This window comes from Saccopteryx leptura, chromosome X (genome assembly GCF_036850995.1).
Source record: "Saccopteryx leptura isolate mSacLep1 chromosome X, mSacLep1_pri_phased_curated, whole genome shotgun sequence".
Classification (NCBI taxonomy): Eukaryota; Metazoa; Chordata; class Mammalia; order Chiroptera; family Emballonuridae; genus Saccopteryx; species Saccopteryx leptura.
Genome location: NC_089516.1, coordinates 64,009,532 through 64,023,062, shown reverse-complemented (window position 1 = coordinate 64,023,062; position 13,531 = coordinate 64,009,532). Strand labels below are relative to the sequence as shown.

The 13,531-nt window shown below is 35.0% G+C and overlaps 1 protein-coding gene and 1 non-coding gene across 6 annotated transcripts in view; one reads left to right on the top strand and one right to left on the bottom strand.

The window, feature by feature from the left end:
• The window catches only part of PHKA1 (phosphorylase kinase regulatory subunit alpha 1), a 158,884-nt gene that overhangs the window by 138,737 nt on the left and 6,616 nt on the right, over nt 1–13,531 (bottom strand). For all 5 annotated transcript variants that reach the window (XM_066356844.1, XM_066356845.1, XM_066356847.1 and 2 more), the window contains 2 exons: nt 11,897–11,944; nt 10,052–10,220 (listed from right to left, as the gene is read on the bottom strand). In XM_066356844.1, the coding sequence (XP_066212941.1) occupies nt 10,052–10,220; nt 11,897–11,944 (217 nt within the window). The remainder of the gene's footprint in view (nt 1–10,051; nt 10,221–11,896; nt 11,945–13,531) is intronic.
• On the top strand, nt 3,479–3,554 carry TRNAV-AAC (transfer RNA valine (anticodon AAC)). The gene has a single exon. It is a non-coding gene; the product is annotated as a tRNA-Val (tRNA).

Sequence of the window (13,531 nt, the reverse complement as noted above, 5' to 3'; positions counted from 1 at the left end):
GGGAAGGGGAAAAGGGGGTATAATAGGGGACATGGGTATGGGGGTGAGGGTGTTATATTGAGTGGGACACTTGAACCTATGTTAACACAATAAATTAAAGTTAATAAAAAATTTTTAAAAATAAATATATTTCACTAACCTCCTAAGTAGTCCTCCATCTCAATTTTCTTTTCCATCCAATATATCTTCCTTCCACTGGAGTTAATTGTCTAAAATTTTCTTAACTATTTACCTTGACTACAAAATAAACTCCAAACTACTTAGCATAATACACAGGCACTTAAAAAACTAATTCCAATTTTCTAGCTTCACCTTTTACCATTTCTTCAGATCTATCTTATACTCTAAACATAACTACCTTTCTGTGCTTGTAATCATGCCATTCCCTTCCCTTTCTGACTTGTGAATGTTTATATATTCATACTTATTTCTCAAGAGTATGATCAAAATATCAATCTCATTCCAAGCATCTATCAAAATCAGCTCACTGAGTTGAAAATCAAATGTCAAATCAGGAATCAAGAAATTGTTGAATAAACAAATAGGTCTCTTATAACCTTCTTTAATATTCCTGCTTCTTTTCTGGGCTCAAAAAAATCAAATGGGATATTTAGACACTTTTGTTTTGGATAAAGACATTTGAAAGTTGGTGTTAAAAGAATATTAGAAATAGAGTTATAGCTGCCATTCTATTGAACTAAATAATACTTAAAATATATTAATTCAGAAAGGAACCACTCCCCCAAAAGAAGGAAGAATGTAGTTATACATATTATAATTTTAAGAAAAGTTTATTCAGTCTCTTAGTTGTATGTTCTAGAAGGGGGAAAAAAGAAGGCTTTATCATCAAATATATATTTATGCAAGAAAAGGGGAAGAGTATTCTAGGGTAATTCTTACCCTAAATGTCTTAGTAACCAAAGAAATTAAAATGTTAAAAAGCATTTTTCGGAGTGACGTCAGAAAAATGGTGCTGTGAGAAGGGCTCCCAACACCTCTCCCCAAAATTTCAACAAGTTTGACAACTAGAGGCAGAAAAATTATCCCAGGAGCGTCTATAAGACCCACACACTGAACAAAGTGGCAGGGGCAACTCATAGCTGGATCACCAGGCTGTTAATTCAGGAAAGAGAGACTTGGAGAGAGGTTCTGGGAAAACAGACTCTCCAATTGTCAGAGCCTGCAAATGCTAACAAGCCCCGACTACCAAAGAGACTGAGGCCTAGTATATGACATTGCCATAGCGACACATCAACTTCAAATCTCTACCTAAGTGTGTCACAGGGACAGAGCCTGAAGTACAATGCCACCAACCAGGAAGAGGGAGAAGAAAGAAAAATGAAGAAGATAACCTCTCAAACTCAAGAATTATCCACAGTCTTTATAACTTTTTCCACTTTTTTTATTTCTTTCATTTTCTTATCTTTATTTTTTTTTCTTCCACCTTGGTCCTTTTATCCTCTGCTCGTCTTATTCTTTTTCCTTCATCTTGAACTACAAACCCATAGGTGTTACATTTTCCAATTTTATTTCTTTCTCTCTATGAGAGTTACACTCCAAAAACCTTAACTCTCTCTCTTTTTTTCCTTCTTTTTCTTTTTATTTTTCTCCTTCTCTTTTAGTTTTTTCTTTTCTCTCACTTTTCCTCTCATTTGATCCTCACTCACAAACAAATTATTTTATTTTGGAATCAAATCTTTTCTTTTTGGCATTTTGTGTGCTTTTTACTTCACTATTTAACTCATTAGTATTCCTCCAAACCCCGGCTCTCCATTATATGTAGTTTTTGTTCCACTTAATACAATAGTATTTTTTTCATTTTCTTCTTGTCTTCTTATCTCTTTCACTATATCTCTCATTCGACCATCATTTACAAGCAAATTATTTTATTTTTGATCCAAATTTTTTCCTTTTTTGCATTTTGTAGGTCCTTACCTCATTTTTTAACCCTTTGTCACTTCTCCCCAACTCAGGCCCCTGTTCTAGGTAGTTTTTGTATCATTTAGCAAAATATAATTCTCAGTTTATCACAGTATTTTCTAAAAAAAAACAATAATAATTTTAATTATTTTTATTTATTCTTTTTACTTTTTATTCTTTATTAATTCTCATTAGTCTTATTAACAAAACCACCCTCAGATGCCATTAAGGAAAAGGAAATCAAATATCATGTCACTACAGGCCTAAATGAACAAACAAGAGAGAGCCCAAGTAAACCAATTAACTTCATATCTTAAGGAACTAGAAAAAGAAGAACAAAGACAACCCAAAACCAGCTGAAGAAAGGAAATAATAAAAATCAGAGCAGAAATAAATGAAATAGAGAACAGAAAAACTATAAAAAATTAATAAAACAAGGAGCTGGTTCTTTGAAAACATAAACAAAATTGACAAACACTTGGCAAGACTCACCAAGGAAAAAAGAGAAAGGACTCATATAAACAAAATCCAAAATGAAAGAGGAGAAATCACCACAGATATTATAGATATAGAAAGAATTGTTGTAGAATACTATGAAAAACTATATGCTACCAAATTCAACAATCTAGAAGAAATGCATAAATTCCTAGAACAATACAATCTTCCTAGACTGAGTCATGAAGAAGCAGAAAGCCTAAACAGACCAATAAGCAGGGAGGAAATAGAAAACACTATTAAAAACCTTCCCAAATATAAAAGTCTAGGGCCAGACAGCTATAGTAGTGAATTCTATCAAACATTCAAAGAAGAATTGGTTCCTATTCTACTCAAAGCCTTTCAAAAATTTGAAGAAGAAGCAATACTTCCAAACACATTTTATAAGGCCAATATAACCCTCATACCAAAACCTGGAAAGGACAGCACAAAAATAGAAAACTACAGACCAATATCTCTAATAAATACAGATGCTAAAATACTAAACAAAATACTAGCAAATTGAATACAACAATATATTAAAAAAATAATACATCATGATCAAAATGGATTCATCCCAGAATCTCAAGAATGGTTCAACATACATAAAACAATTAACATAATACACCATATCAACAAAACAAAGAACAAAAACCATATAATCTTAATAGATGCAGAAAAGGCATTTGATAAAATACAACACAACTTTATGTTTAAAACACTCAACAAAATGGGTATAGAAGGAAAATATCTCATCATGGCAAAGACCATTTATGATAAACCATCAGCTAACATCATATTAAATGGTATAAAACTGAAGACTTTTCCCCTTAAATCAGGAACAAGACAGGGTTGTCCACTCTTATTTAACGTGGTGCTAGAAGTTCTAGCCAAAGCAATCATACAAGACAAAGAAATAAAAGGCATTCATATTAGAAAAGAAGAAGTAAAGGTTTCACTTTTTGCAAATGATATGATCTTATACATCGAAAACCCAAAGACTTCACAAAAAGATTACAAAAAACAATAAACCAATACAGTAAGGTTGCAGGATACAAAATTAATATAAAAAAGTCCATTGCCGGCCCTGGCTGGTTGGCTCAGCGGTAGAGCGTCGGCCTAACGTGAGGAGGACCCGGGTTCGATTCCCGGCCAGGGCACACAGGAGAAGCGCCCATTTGCTTCTCCACCCCTCCGCCGCGCCTTCCTCTCTGTCTCTCTCTTCCCCTCCCGCAGCCAAGGCTCCATTGGAGCAAAGATGGCCCGGGCGCTGGGGATGGCTCTGTGGCCTCTGCCCCAGGCGCTAGAGTGGCTCTGGTTGCAACATGGCGACGCCCAGGATGGGCAGAGCATCGCCCCCTGGTGGGCAGAGCGTCGCCCCATGGTGGGCGTGCCAGGTGGATCCCAGTCGGGTGCATGCGGGAGTCTGTCTGACTATCTCTCCCTGTTTCCAGCTTCAGAAAAATGAAAAAAAAAAAAAGTCCATTGCCTTCCTATATGCCAACAACAAAACATCAGAAAACAAACAAAAAATTAATCCACTTCATGGTTGCAACAAAAATAAATAAAATAACTAGGAATAAACATAACAAAGAATGTAAAGGACCTATATAATGAAAACTAAAAAACATTGTTAAGGGAAATCGAAAAAGATACAATGAAATGGAAAAAATATTCCTTGTTCTTGGATAGGAAGAATAAATATAATCAAAATGACTATATTACCCAAAGCAATATACAAATTCAATGCAATTCCCGTGAAAATTCCAATGACATTTTTTAAAGAAATAAAACAAAAAACGATCAGATTTATATGAAACTATAAAAACCCCAAATAGCCAAATCAATCCTAAGGAAAAAGAACAAAGTTGGGGGCATTACAATACCTGACTTCAAATTATATTATAGGGCCACGACAATCAAAACAACATGATATTGGCAGAAAAATAGATACTCAGACCAATGGAACAGAATAGAAAGCCCAGAAATAAAACTACATATATATGATCAAATAATTTTCAATAAAGGGGCCAACAACACACAATGGAGAAAAAAAAAAGCCTCTTCAACAAATGGTGCTGGGAATACTGGAAAGCCACATGCAAATAATGAAAATCGACTACAGTTTACCCCCTTGTACTAAAAAATTAATTCAGAATGGATCAAAGACCTAAATATAAGTCCTGAAACTATAATAAAGTACAAGAAGAAAACATAGGTACTAAACTCATGGACCTTGGTTTTAAAGAGTATTTTATGAATTTGACTCCAAAGGCAAGCGAAGTGAAGGCAAAGGTAAATGAATGGGACCACATCAGACTAAGAAGTTTTTGCACAGCAAAAGAAACTGACAACAAAACAAACAGAAAGCTAACTAAATGGGAGATGATATTTTCAAACAACAACTCAGATAAGGGCCTAATATCCAAAATATACAAAGAACTCATAAGACTCAACAACAAACAAACAATCCAATAAAAAAATGGAAAGAGGACATGAACAGACACTTCTCCCAGGATAAAATACAAATGGCCAACAGATATATGAAAAGGTGCTCATCTTCATTAGTTATCAGAGAAACGTAAATCAAAACTACAATGAGATACCACTTCACACCTGTTAGATTAGCTATTATCAACAAGACAGGTAATAGCAAGTGTTGGAGAGGCTATGGAGAAAAAGGAATCCTCATCCACTGTTGGTGGGAATGTAAAGTAATACAACCATTATGGAAGAAAGTATGGTGGTTCTTCAAAAAACTAAAAATAGAACTACCATATGACCCAGCAATCCCTCTACTGGGTATATACCCCCAAAACTCAAAAACATTGGTACGTAAAGACACGTGCAGCCCCATGTTCATTGCAGCATTGTTCACAGTGGCCAAAACATGGAAACAACCAAAAAGCCCTTCAATAGAAGACTGGATAAAGAAGAGGTGGTACATATATACTATGGAATACTACTCAGCCATAAGAAATGATGACATTGGATCATTTACAACAACATGGATGGATCTTGATAACATTATACGGAGTTAAATAAGTAAATCAGAAAAAAGTAAGAACTGCATGATTCCATACATAGGTGGGACATAAAAACGAGACTAAGAGACATGGACAAGAGTGTGGTGGTTACCGGGGGAGGGAGGGAGAATAAGGAGGGAGAGGGGTAGGGGAGGGGCACAAAGAAAACCAGATAGAAGGTGACGGAAGACAATTTGACTTTGGGAGATGGGTATGCAACATAATTAAATGTCAAAATAACCTGGAGGTGTTTTCTCTGAACATATGTACCATGATTTATTAATGTCACCTCATTAAAATTAATAAAATAAATAAATAAATAAAAACCGTTTAATAAAATTCAGCACCCATTTATGATAAAAAACCCTCAGCAAAGTGGGAATTAGAGGGATTATTCCTCAATATAATGAAGAACATATATGACAAATCTACAGCCAACATCATACTCAATGGGCAAAAACTAAAAGTGTTTTCCCTAAAATCAGGAACAAGACAGGGATTCTACTTTCTCTACTCTTATTCAACATAGTACTAGAAGTCCTAGCCAGCAATCAGACAAGAAGAAGAAATAAAAGGCATTCAAGTTGCAAAGGAGGAAGTAGAACTCTCTTTATTCACAGATTATGTGATATTGTTACTAGAAAACCTTAAAGACTCCACCAAAAAACTAGATCTATTAAATAAATTTGGCAAAATAGCAGAATATAAAATTAATATTCAGAAATTGGTGGCATTATTATACACAAAAAAATGAACTATCAAACAGAGAAATTAAGAAAACAATCCCATTTACTATTTAAAAAAAAGGTATGTAAGAATAAATTTAACCAACAAGGTAATGGCCTGTACTCAGAAAATTATAGGATGCTGAAGAAAGAAATTAAGGAAGATACAAATAAGTGAAAGCATATACCATGTTCATGAAATGGAAGGATTAACATCATTAAAATGTCCAAACTATACAAAGTAATCTATAAATTCAACACAATACCTATTAAAATACCATTGACACATTTCATAGAGCTAGATCAAATATTCCAAAAATTTATATGGAACCAAAAAACACACTGAATAGCCTCAGCAATCTTGAAGAAGAACAAAGTTGGAGGTATCATAATACCTGATCAAACTATACTACAAGGCCATTGTAACCAAGACAGCCTGGTACTGGCATAAGAACCGGGATACAGATAAATGGAACAGACAAAGAACCCAGAAATAAACCAATGTCTTTGTAGTCAATTAGTATTTGACAAAAACAAAAAGCAGGAGCATGCAGTGGAGTAAAGATAGTCTCTTCAACAAATAATGCTGGGAAAATTGGATAGGTACATGTAAAAAAATGAAACCAGATCACCAAGTTACATTATACACAAGAATAAACTTAAAATGGATAAAAGTCTTAAGTGTAGGTCATGAAACCATAAGAATCCTAAAAGAAAGCAGGCAGTAAAATCTCAGACATCTCTTGTAGCAATATTTTTCTGATATGTCTTCTCGAGCAAGGTAAACAAAGGAAAAAATTAGCAAATGGGACTACATCAAACTAAAAAGCTTTTTCACAGAAAAACTTACAACAAAATGAAAAACAGGCCCACTGAATAGGAGAATATATTTGCCAATGATGCATCTGATAAGTCTCCAAAATACATAAAGAACTTATACAACACAACACCAGGATGACAAACAATCCAGTTAAGAAATGGGCAAAGAACCTGAATAGACACTTCTCCAAAAAGGACATACAGGGAGCAAATACATATATGAAAAAATGTTCAATGTCATTAATTATCAAAGAAATGCGAATAAAAACTACTATGAGATATCACCTCACACCTGTCAGAATGGCTATCATCAATAACTCTACAAATAACAAGTGTTGGCAAGGATTTTGAGAAAAGGAAACCCTCCTGTACTGTTGGGTGGAAATGCAGACTGCTGCAGCCACTGTGAAAAGCAGTATGGAGTTTCCTGAAAAAATAAAAAAATGAAACTGGCTTTTGACCCAGCTACTCCACTTCTGGTAATATATCATAAGAATACATGTGCCTCTATGATCACTGCACCATTATTTACAATAGTCAACATCTAGAAACAGGCCAAGTACCCATCAGTAAATGAGTGGATTAAAAAAAGCAGTGGGCCTGACCAGGCGGTGGCGCAGTGGATAGAGCATCAGACTGGGATGCAGAGGACCCAGGTTCGAGACCCCGAGGTCGCCAGCTTGAGCGTGGGCTCATCTGGTTTGAGCAAAATCCCACCAGCTTGAACCCAAGGTTGCTGGCTCCAGCAAGGGGTTACTTGGTCTGCTGAAGGCCCACGGTCAAGGCACATATGAGAAAGCAATCAATGAACAACTAAGGTGTTGCAACACTCAATGAAAAACTAATGATTGATGCTTCTCATCTCTCTCCGTTCCTGTCTGTCCCTGTCTATCCCTCTCTCTGCCTCTGTAAAAAAAAAAAAAAAAAAAAATTTTTTTTTAATTAAAAAGTTCCCCCCCCCCCAAAAAAAAAGCAGTGGTACATTTATACACTGGAACACTACTCAGCCGTGAATAGAAGAAAATCTTACCTTCTGCAACAGCATGGATGGATCTGGAGATTATTATGCTAGGTGAAATGAGCCAATCAAAGAAAGACAAGTACCATTCAATTTCACGTATATGTGAAATCCAATGAACAAATTAAACTGACAAACAAAATTGAAACAAAGACATAGATACATGGAATAAACTGACAGCTGTCAGAGGGGAAGAGGGTTGGGGGACTGGATGACAGGAGATGACAGGATTAAACAAATACACACACAGACACACACATACACACATAACACATATACTCAGACAACAGTGTGGTGATAGCCAGGGGGGAAAGGGGGATGGACAGGATAGGTACAGGTGGACAAAGGGTGGGAAATGGAGATGGAAAGAGTCTTTGCTTGGACGATGGGTGCACTATGCAGTGTGCAGATGATGTTTTATGGAGTTGCATACCTGAATCTGTACCCCAATAAATTCAATTTAAAAATGTGGTATTGTGTCAAGTACATTTCCTTACTTTGGGAAAATCAGGCAAAGGTCCTGTTTAATTTACAAGCTGAATGTAATCAAATTCACTGTCTCCCCCAATTTAGGAGAAATAAAAGGGAATTATGTTGGTTCTTGTACTTTCCTTTTTTAGGCAAAGCATCTAAAAGTATTATCAAAATTATTTGAAAAGGCTATATTATTCAATAATAAAAAACAAACATTTGAGTTCTGATTCCTAGGTTAATTCTGTTAATACAATTTAGATGCCTATAGACCAGGGGTCTCAAACTCGGGCCCACGGGCCGCATGCGGCCTGCCCACCAATTTTGTGTGGCCACAGACTGGCCCGCAGACTAATCCACGAAGTTTGATTAGTCTGCGAGCCGCACAAAATTGGTGGGCGGGCCGCATGTGGCCCGCAGGCCACGAGTTTGAGACCCCTGGACAGATGCCTTGTGTACAATATATTGATAAAGTCTAATATAAACTAGTTGATTCAATTTCTGTTAATACATACTTGTCATTGCATAGTATGAAAACAAGCAATAACCCTAGTCCTTGTTTCCCATCTCATGGTATCTGAGAATTAATAAAAGATAAAAATATGGTCCCATTCATTTATTTTTGCCTTTATTTCCCTTGTCTTTGGGGTCAAATTCATAAAATGTTCTCTACAGTCAAGGCCAATAAATTTTGTACCCATGTTTTCTTCTATGAAACATTGTTTCAGATCTTATATTTAGGTCTTTGATCCATTTTGAATTAATTTTTGTACATGGGTACAAATTATAGTCAAGTTTTATTCTTTTGCATGTGGCTTTCCAATTTTCCCAGCACCATTTATTGAAGAGGCTTTCTTTCCTCCATTGTGTGTTTTTGGTTCCTTTATCAAAGACTATCTGTCCATATGTGTATGGTTTTATTTCTGGGATTTTGATTCTGTTCCATTGGTCTGTCTATCTTTCTGCCAATACCATGCTGTTTTGATTATCGTGGCTCTGTGTTATAATTTAAAGACAGGTGGGGTAATACCTCTGGCTTCATTCCTTTTTCTCAGGATTGCTTTGGCTATTCGGAGTCTTTTATGATTCCATACAAACCTGGTGGGTTTTTTTTGTGTCTTATTTGTTTAAAAAATTACACTGGGATTTTAATGAGAATTGCATTAAATTCATATATTGCTTTGGGAAATATGGCCATTTTAACTATGCTAATGTAATCAACAGTTCAAATGCTATAGAAATGTTTACCTGAAACCTATGTACTCTTATTGATCAATGTCACTTTGTTAAATTTAATTTCTAAATTAAAAAAATTAAAGAAAGATCAAAATACTTGTCTAAAGAAAATCTACTCCAGATTATATGATTTTCAATTAAAAATGTTAATTAGTACCCAAGATTTCTTTTCTCAGTGTAAAAGAATATCAACTAGATCTAAAAAAAAATTGTTTCTCTTTACAAAATTTGCAAAATATTGTTTTTCCAGTGTGCATCTTTGAGCAATGTAAAAGAGCTATGTTGTTATCTAAAGAAACTATGTGTGCTAAACAAGTGCTCCACAATGCCATGGCTCCCAATACTTCTGTCCTTGTACTAACCTGAGGCAGTCATTTGTGCTAAGAAGAGCAGATACACAGAGGTAGCATCCAACTGCAAGTGTCCCCACTGGTCATCACCTACTACAGTAGCACAGGTGTTGGTATTATACTTGGCATGAAGGCTATCCTTGGTACTCTGACTGTATTTGAAGGACTCTACTTTATCCACCTGAAGAAAACAAAAACAGTTAAAGAAGGCTATGCAAAAAAGCATCCCAAATGCTATACTTCTGTAGTACTCTGAAAGACATTTCCTGCAACTTAAATTTGATTATGTGTGCATCTGATATATGATAGTAACTATTATACCAGTGGTAGTCAACCTGGTCCCTACCGCCCACTAGTGGGCATTCCAGCTTTCATGGTGGGCGGTAGCAGAGCAACCAAAGTATAAATAAAAAGATAGATTTAACTATAGTAAGTTGTTTTATAAAAATTTATTCTGCCAAACTTAGCGAAAATCTGACATAAAGTACTTGGTAAGTAATTATTATTATATGCTTTAACTTGCTGTAACTCTGCTTTATAAATTTTATAAAGTAAAGTTGCTTCCCTACTTTATAAATCACCATTACTGTGGAACTGGTGGGCAGTTAGAAAATTTTACTACTAACAGAGATACAAAAGTGGGCGGTAGGTATAAAAAGGTTGACTATCCCTGTATTATACCTTTAAATATGGTTCATTAAATCGGTGACTTTAAACATATTTGATAAAATAGAAAGTGCAAATATCTAAAATAAAAAGGTAGCAAAGAAGGGGATAAAAGAAATGATGGCTGTAAGATAGCCTAATAGAGAGAGCACTAGTAAATAAAAAAAGTTCGGAAGTCTAGAGTTGATTTCTTTTTATTTTAGACTTCTTTAATGCCCGTGAACAGTCATTTTATTAATCTGGGCCTCAATTTCTTCTTCTAATAAAATGTAATGTTAGTTTTAAGAAAATAAGTTCAGATTCAAGATGTGCAAATTGTGTAAAGATGTCCTAGGATAAAGGGAAAATACTTTTTTTTAATAAAATGCTTTTGAATGGAAAAAATGTCATAGCACAACCTAAAAGATAAACCACAGACTGCTAAAATTTATTTGCAGTATGTGACAAAGCATTAATATCCATAATGTTCAGGAACTCCTCAAATAGGCAGGAAAGAGCCCCAATGAAAAATAGTCAAAAGATCTAACAGGCAGTTTAATAAAAGAAGAAATGCAAAGTTTTAATCTACACATGAAGGGATGCTCAACTTAAGTCAAGATCAGGAAAATGTAAATTAATGAAGAAGATATAACCTTTTGGCTCCTTATCGCCAATCATACAATCTGAAACACTTCTAAAGCTTTTTTTCTCCCTAAATTCTGCTCCAAAATTTATTTTGACATGGAACTAATTGTAGTTTTTATTTATTTTATTAGTGTGAAAATGTATGTTTCCCTACAGAAAGATTAACATTTTTGTTCTAGACTTGATGAGGGCATAATATACTGTATGATATATGTACTGTAGTGCCTTCTAAAAGTCTAAAAAGTTCAGAATTTTAAAATATATCTGGTCCCAAGGGTTTCAGATGAGGGATTATAGAGCTGTATCATCTTTTACTCAACATATGTAATTACATGTGCAGCAATGACAAAGTATATTTAAAAATCATTTGTAGAGGGGTAAAAAAAAAAGACTAGAAGGATACATTCCAGTGTTAACTGGGTGATAAAATCATGAGTTCCATTTCCCCACTCGATTCTACAACTTTTCTAAAATTAGTGTGTACTGTTTGTGAAATTTAATCCTAAGGGGTAAAGATACTATTATAATGTGCTTTTATCACACAGGGAGCTGTCAACAATGGCATACCTGTCTGATCATGCAGTTTAGCAGTCCCCTCATCAGCTTCACTACACTCTGCAAAAATAAATGGAAAGAAGACTGTTATAAACATCCATAGATGCAGGAACACTTACTCAGCAACTGCAGTTGGTACATGACCTTTGAGGACAAGTAACCCTATCCTGGGTTCCTATTTACATGGCATTTACTTTATAAGTACACAGGAGAACAGATTGCAGCTAAAAGTAGAAGCAAAAGCCACAGTTGGTGACTCCTTCAAGCTAAAAAAGTCCAAGTTCCAACAGGTTTATATAAAACTAAGCCAAATACCCTATTAGAGAACATTCTACCTGGAGAAAATGGGCAAATCAGTTCAAAAATCATAAAGCTATGAAAATATTCTAAAATATACCCAATGGCCTAGAAAAGCCAACATCACCACCTTTGTTTTTCTAAACTAGTCAAGACTTTTCTTCAAGAGTCCACAGAAATATTTAACTGGACATTTCCCCTAAAGAATAAGATTATTTTCAATTTATAATAATTGTAAAGGGGAATTGTTAGTACAACTCAACCCTTTTTCCACAAAAATAAATAAATAAATAAAAAGCCACAAACTTCTTAAGTTCCTAAGTTATTATTTCTCTTACCAGGGTCTGACAATTTCTTATTTATTTATTTATTTATTTTTCTTCTTTTTCTAATTGATAGGAGGGTAGATCAAGAGACAGACTCCCGTGTGCTCCCTGACTGGGATCCCCCTGGCAATCTCCCATCTGGGGCCGATGCTCTGCCCATTGGGGCCATGCTTACAACTGAGCTATTTTTAGCACATGAGGCAGAGGCTCTATGGAGCCATCCTCAGCAGGGCCTGGCAATTTCTAAAGTAGTTTTCTAATCATAGTACTCCGAACTTGTGATGACCAACTATATGCTATACTAGTTGGTATAATATAATATAGTAATAATAATGAAATTTAATCATAATATAGTGTAGTAATACAATATTATATGATATCACACAATATGATATTATACTATACTATACTAATTATACTACATGACGTGAGAAGGGTCCATCAACAGGTGCATGGATAGGCAATATATTTTGAAAGAACATAAGCAAACAGCTTTTTCATTTCTCTAAGCTTTCTGTTTCACACTTCAGAAGAAATACAACTATATTACTCCAGGGAATGTTGGCTCAGGGGTGGCTTCAGGACACCTCTGCAAAATAATCTACTTGGAAGATGCATCATTCTGCTAGTCTTTCAAAACATTCAAGCAATAGGCATGGTAAGGATAAGTACTTTAATTATGCTCCAACTCTTAATAAAGTATTTTTATTGGGGGGGGGGAATGTTTCCTTGGGAGAGTATCTTTTTAAAGTAATTTCCACCTACAAATGCTCTCCTACCCTTAAAGATGAAGAAATGAGAGACAGAGACAGATGGGGGGGTCACAATGCATGATCTTACCATCTTTTAAAGCATGGAACATTCACTATAAAGTAATGAAACTGATTGCAACTCTTATAGGAAAATCTCTATCATTACTCTTACCCTAATAAAAGACATTACCCTTTAATAAACCCTGTTACAGAAAGTATTTAGCACAGCTTTCTCATTTTGCAGGGAGACTTCATTCAAGTATGAATTATCG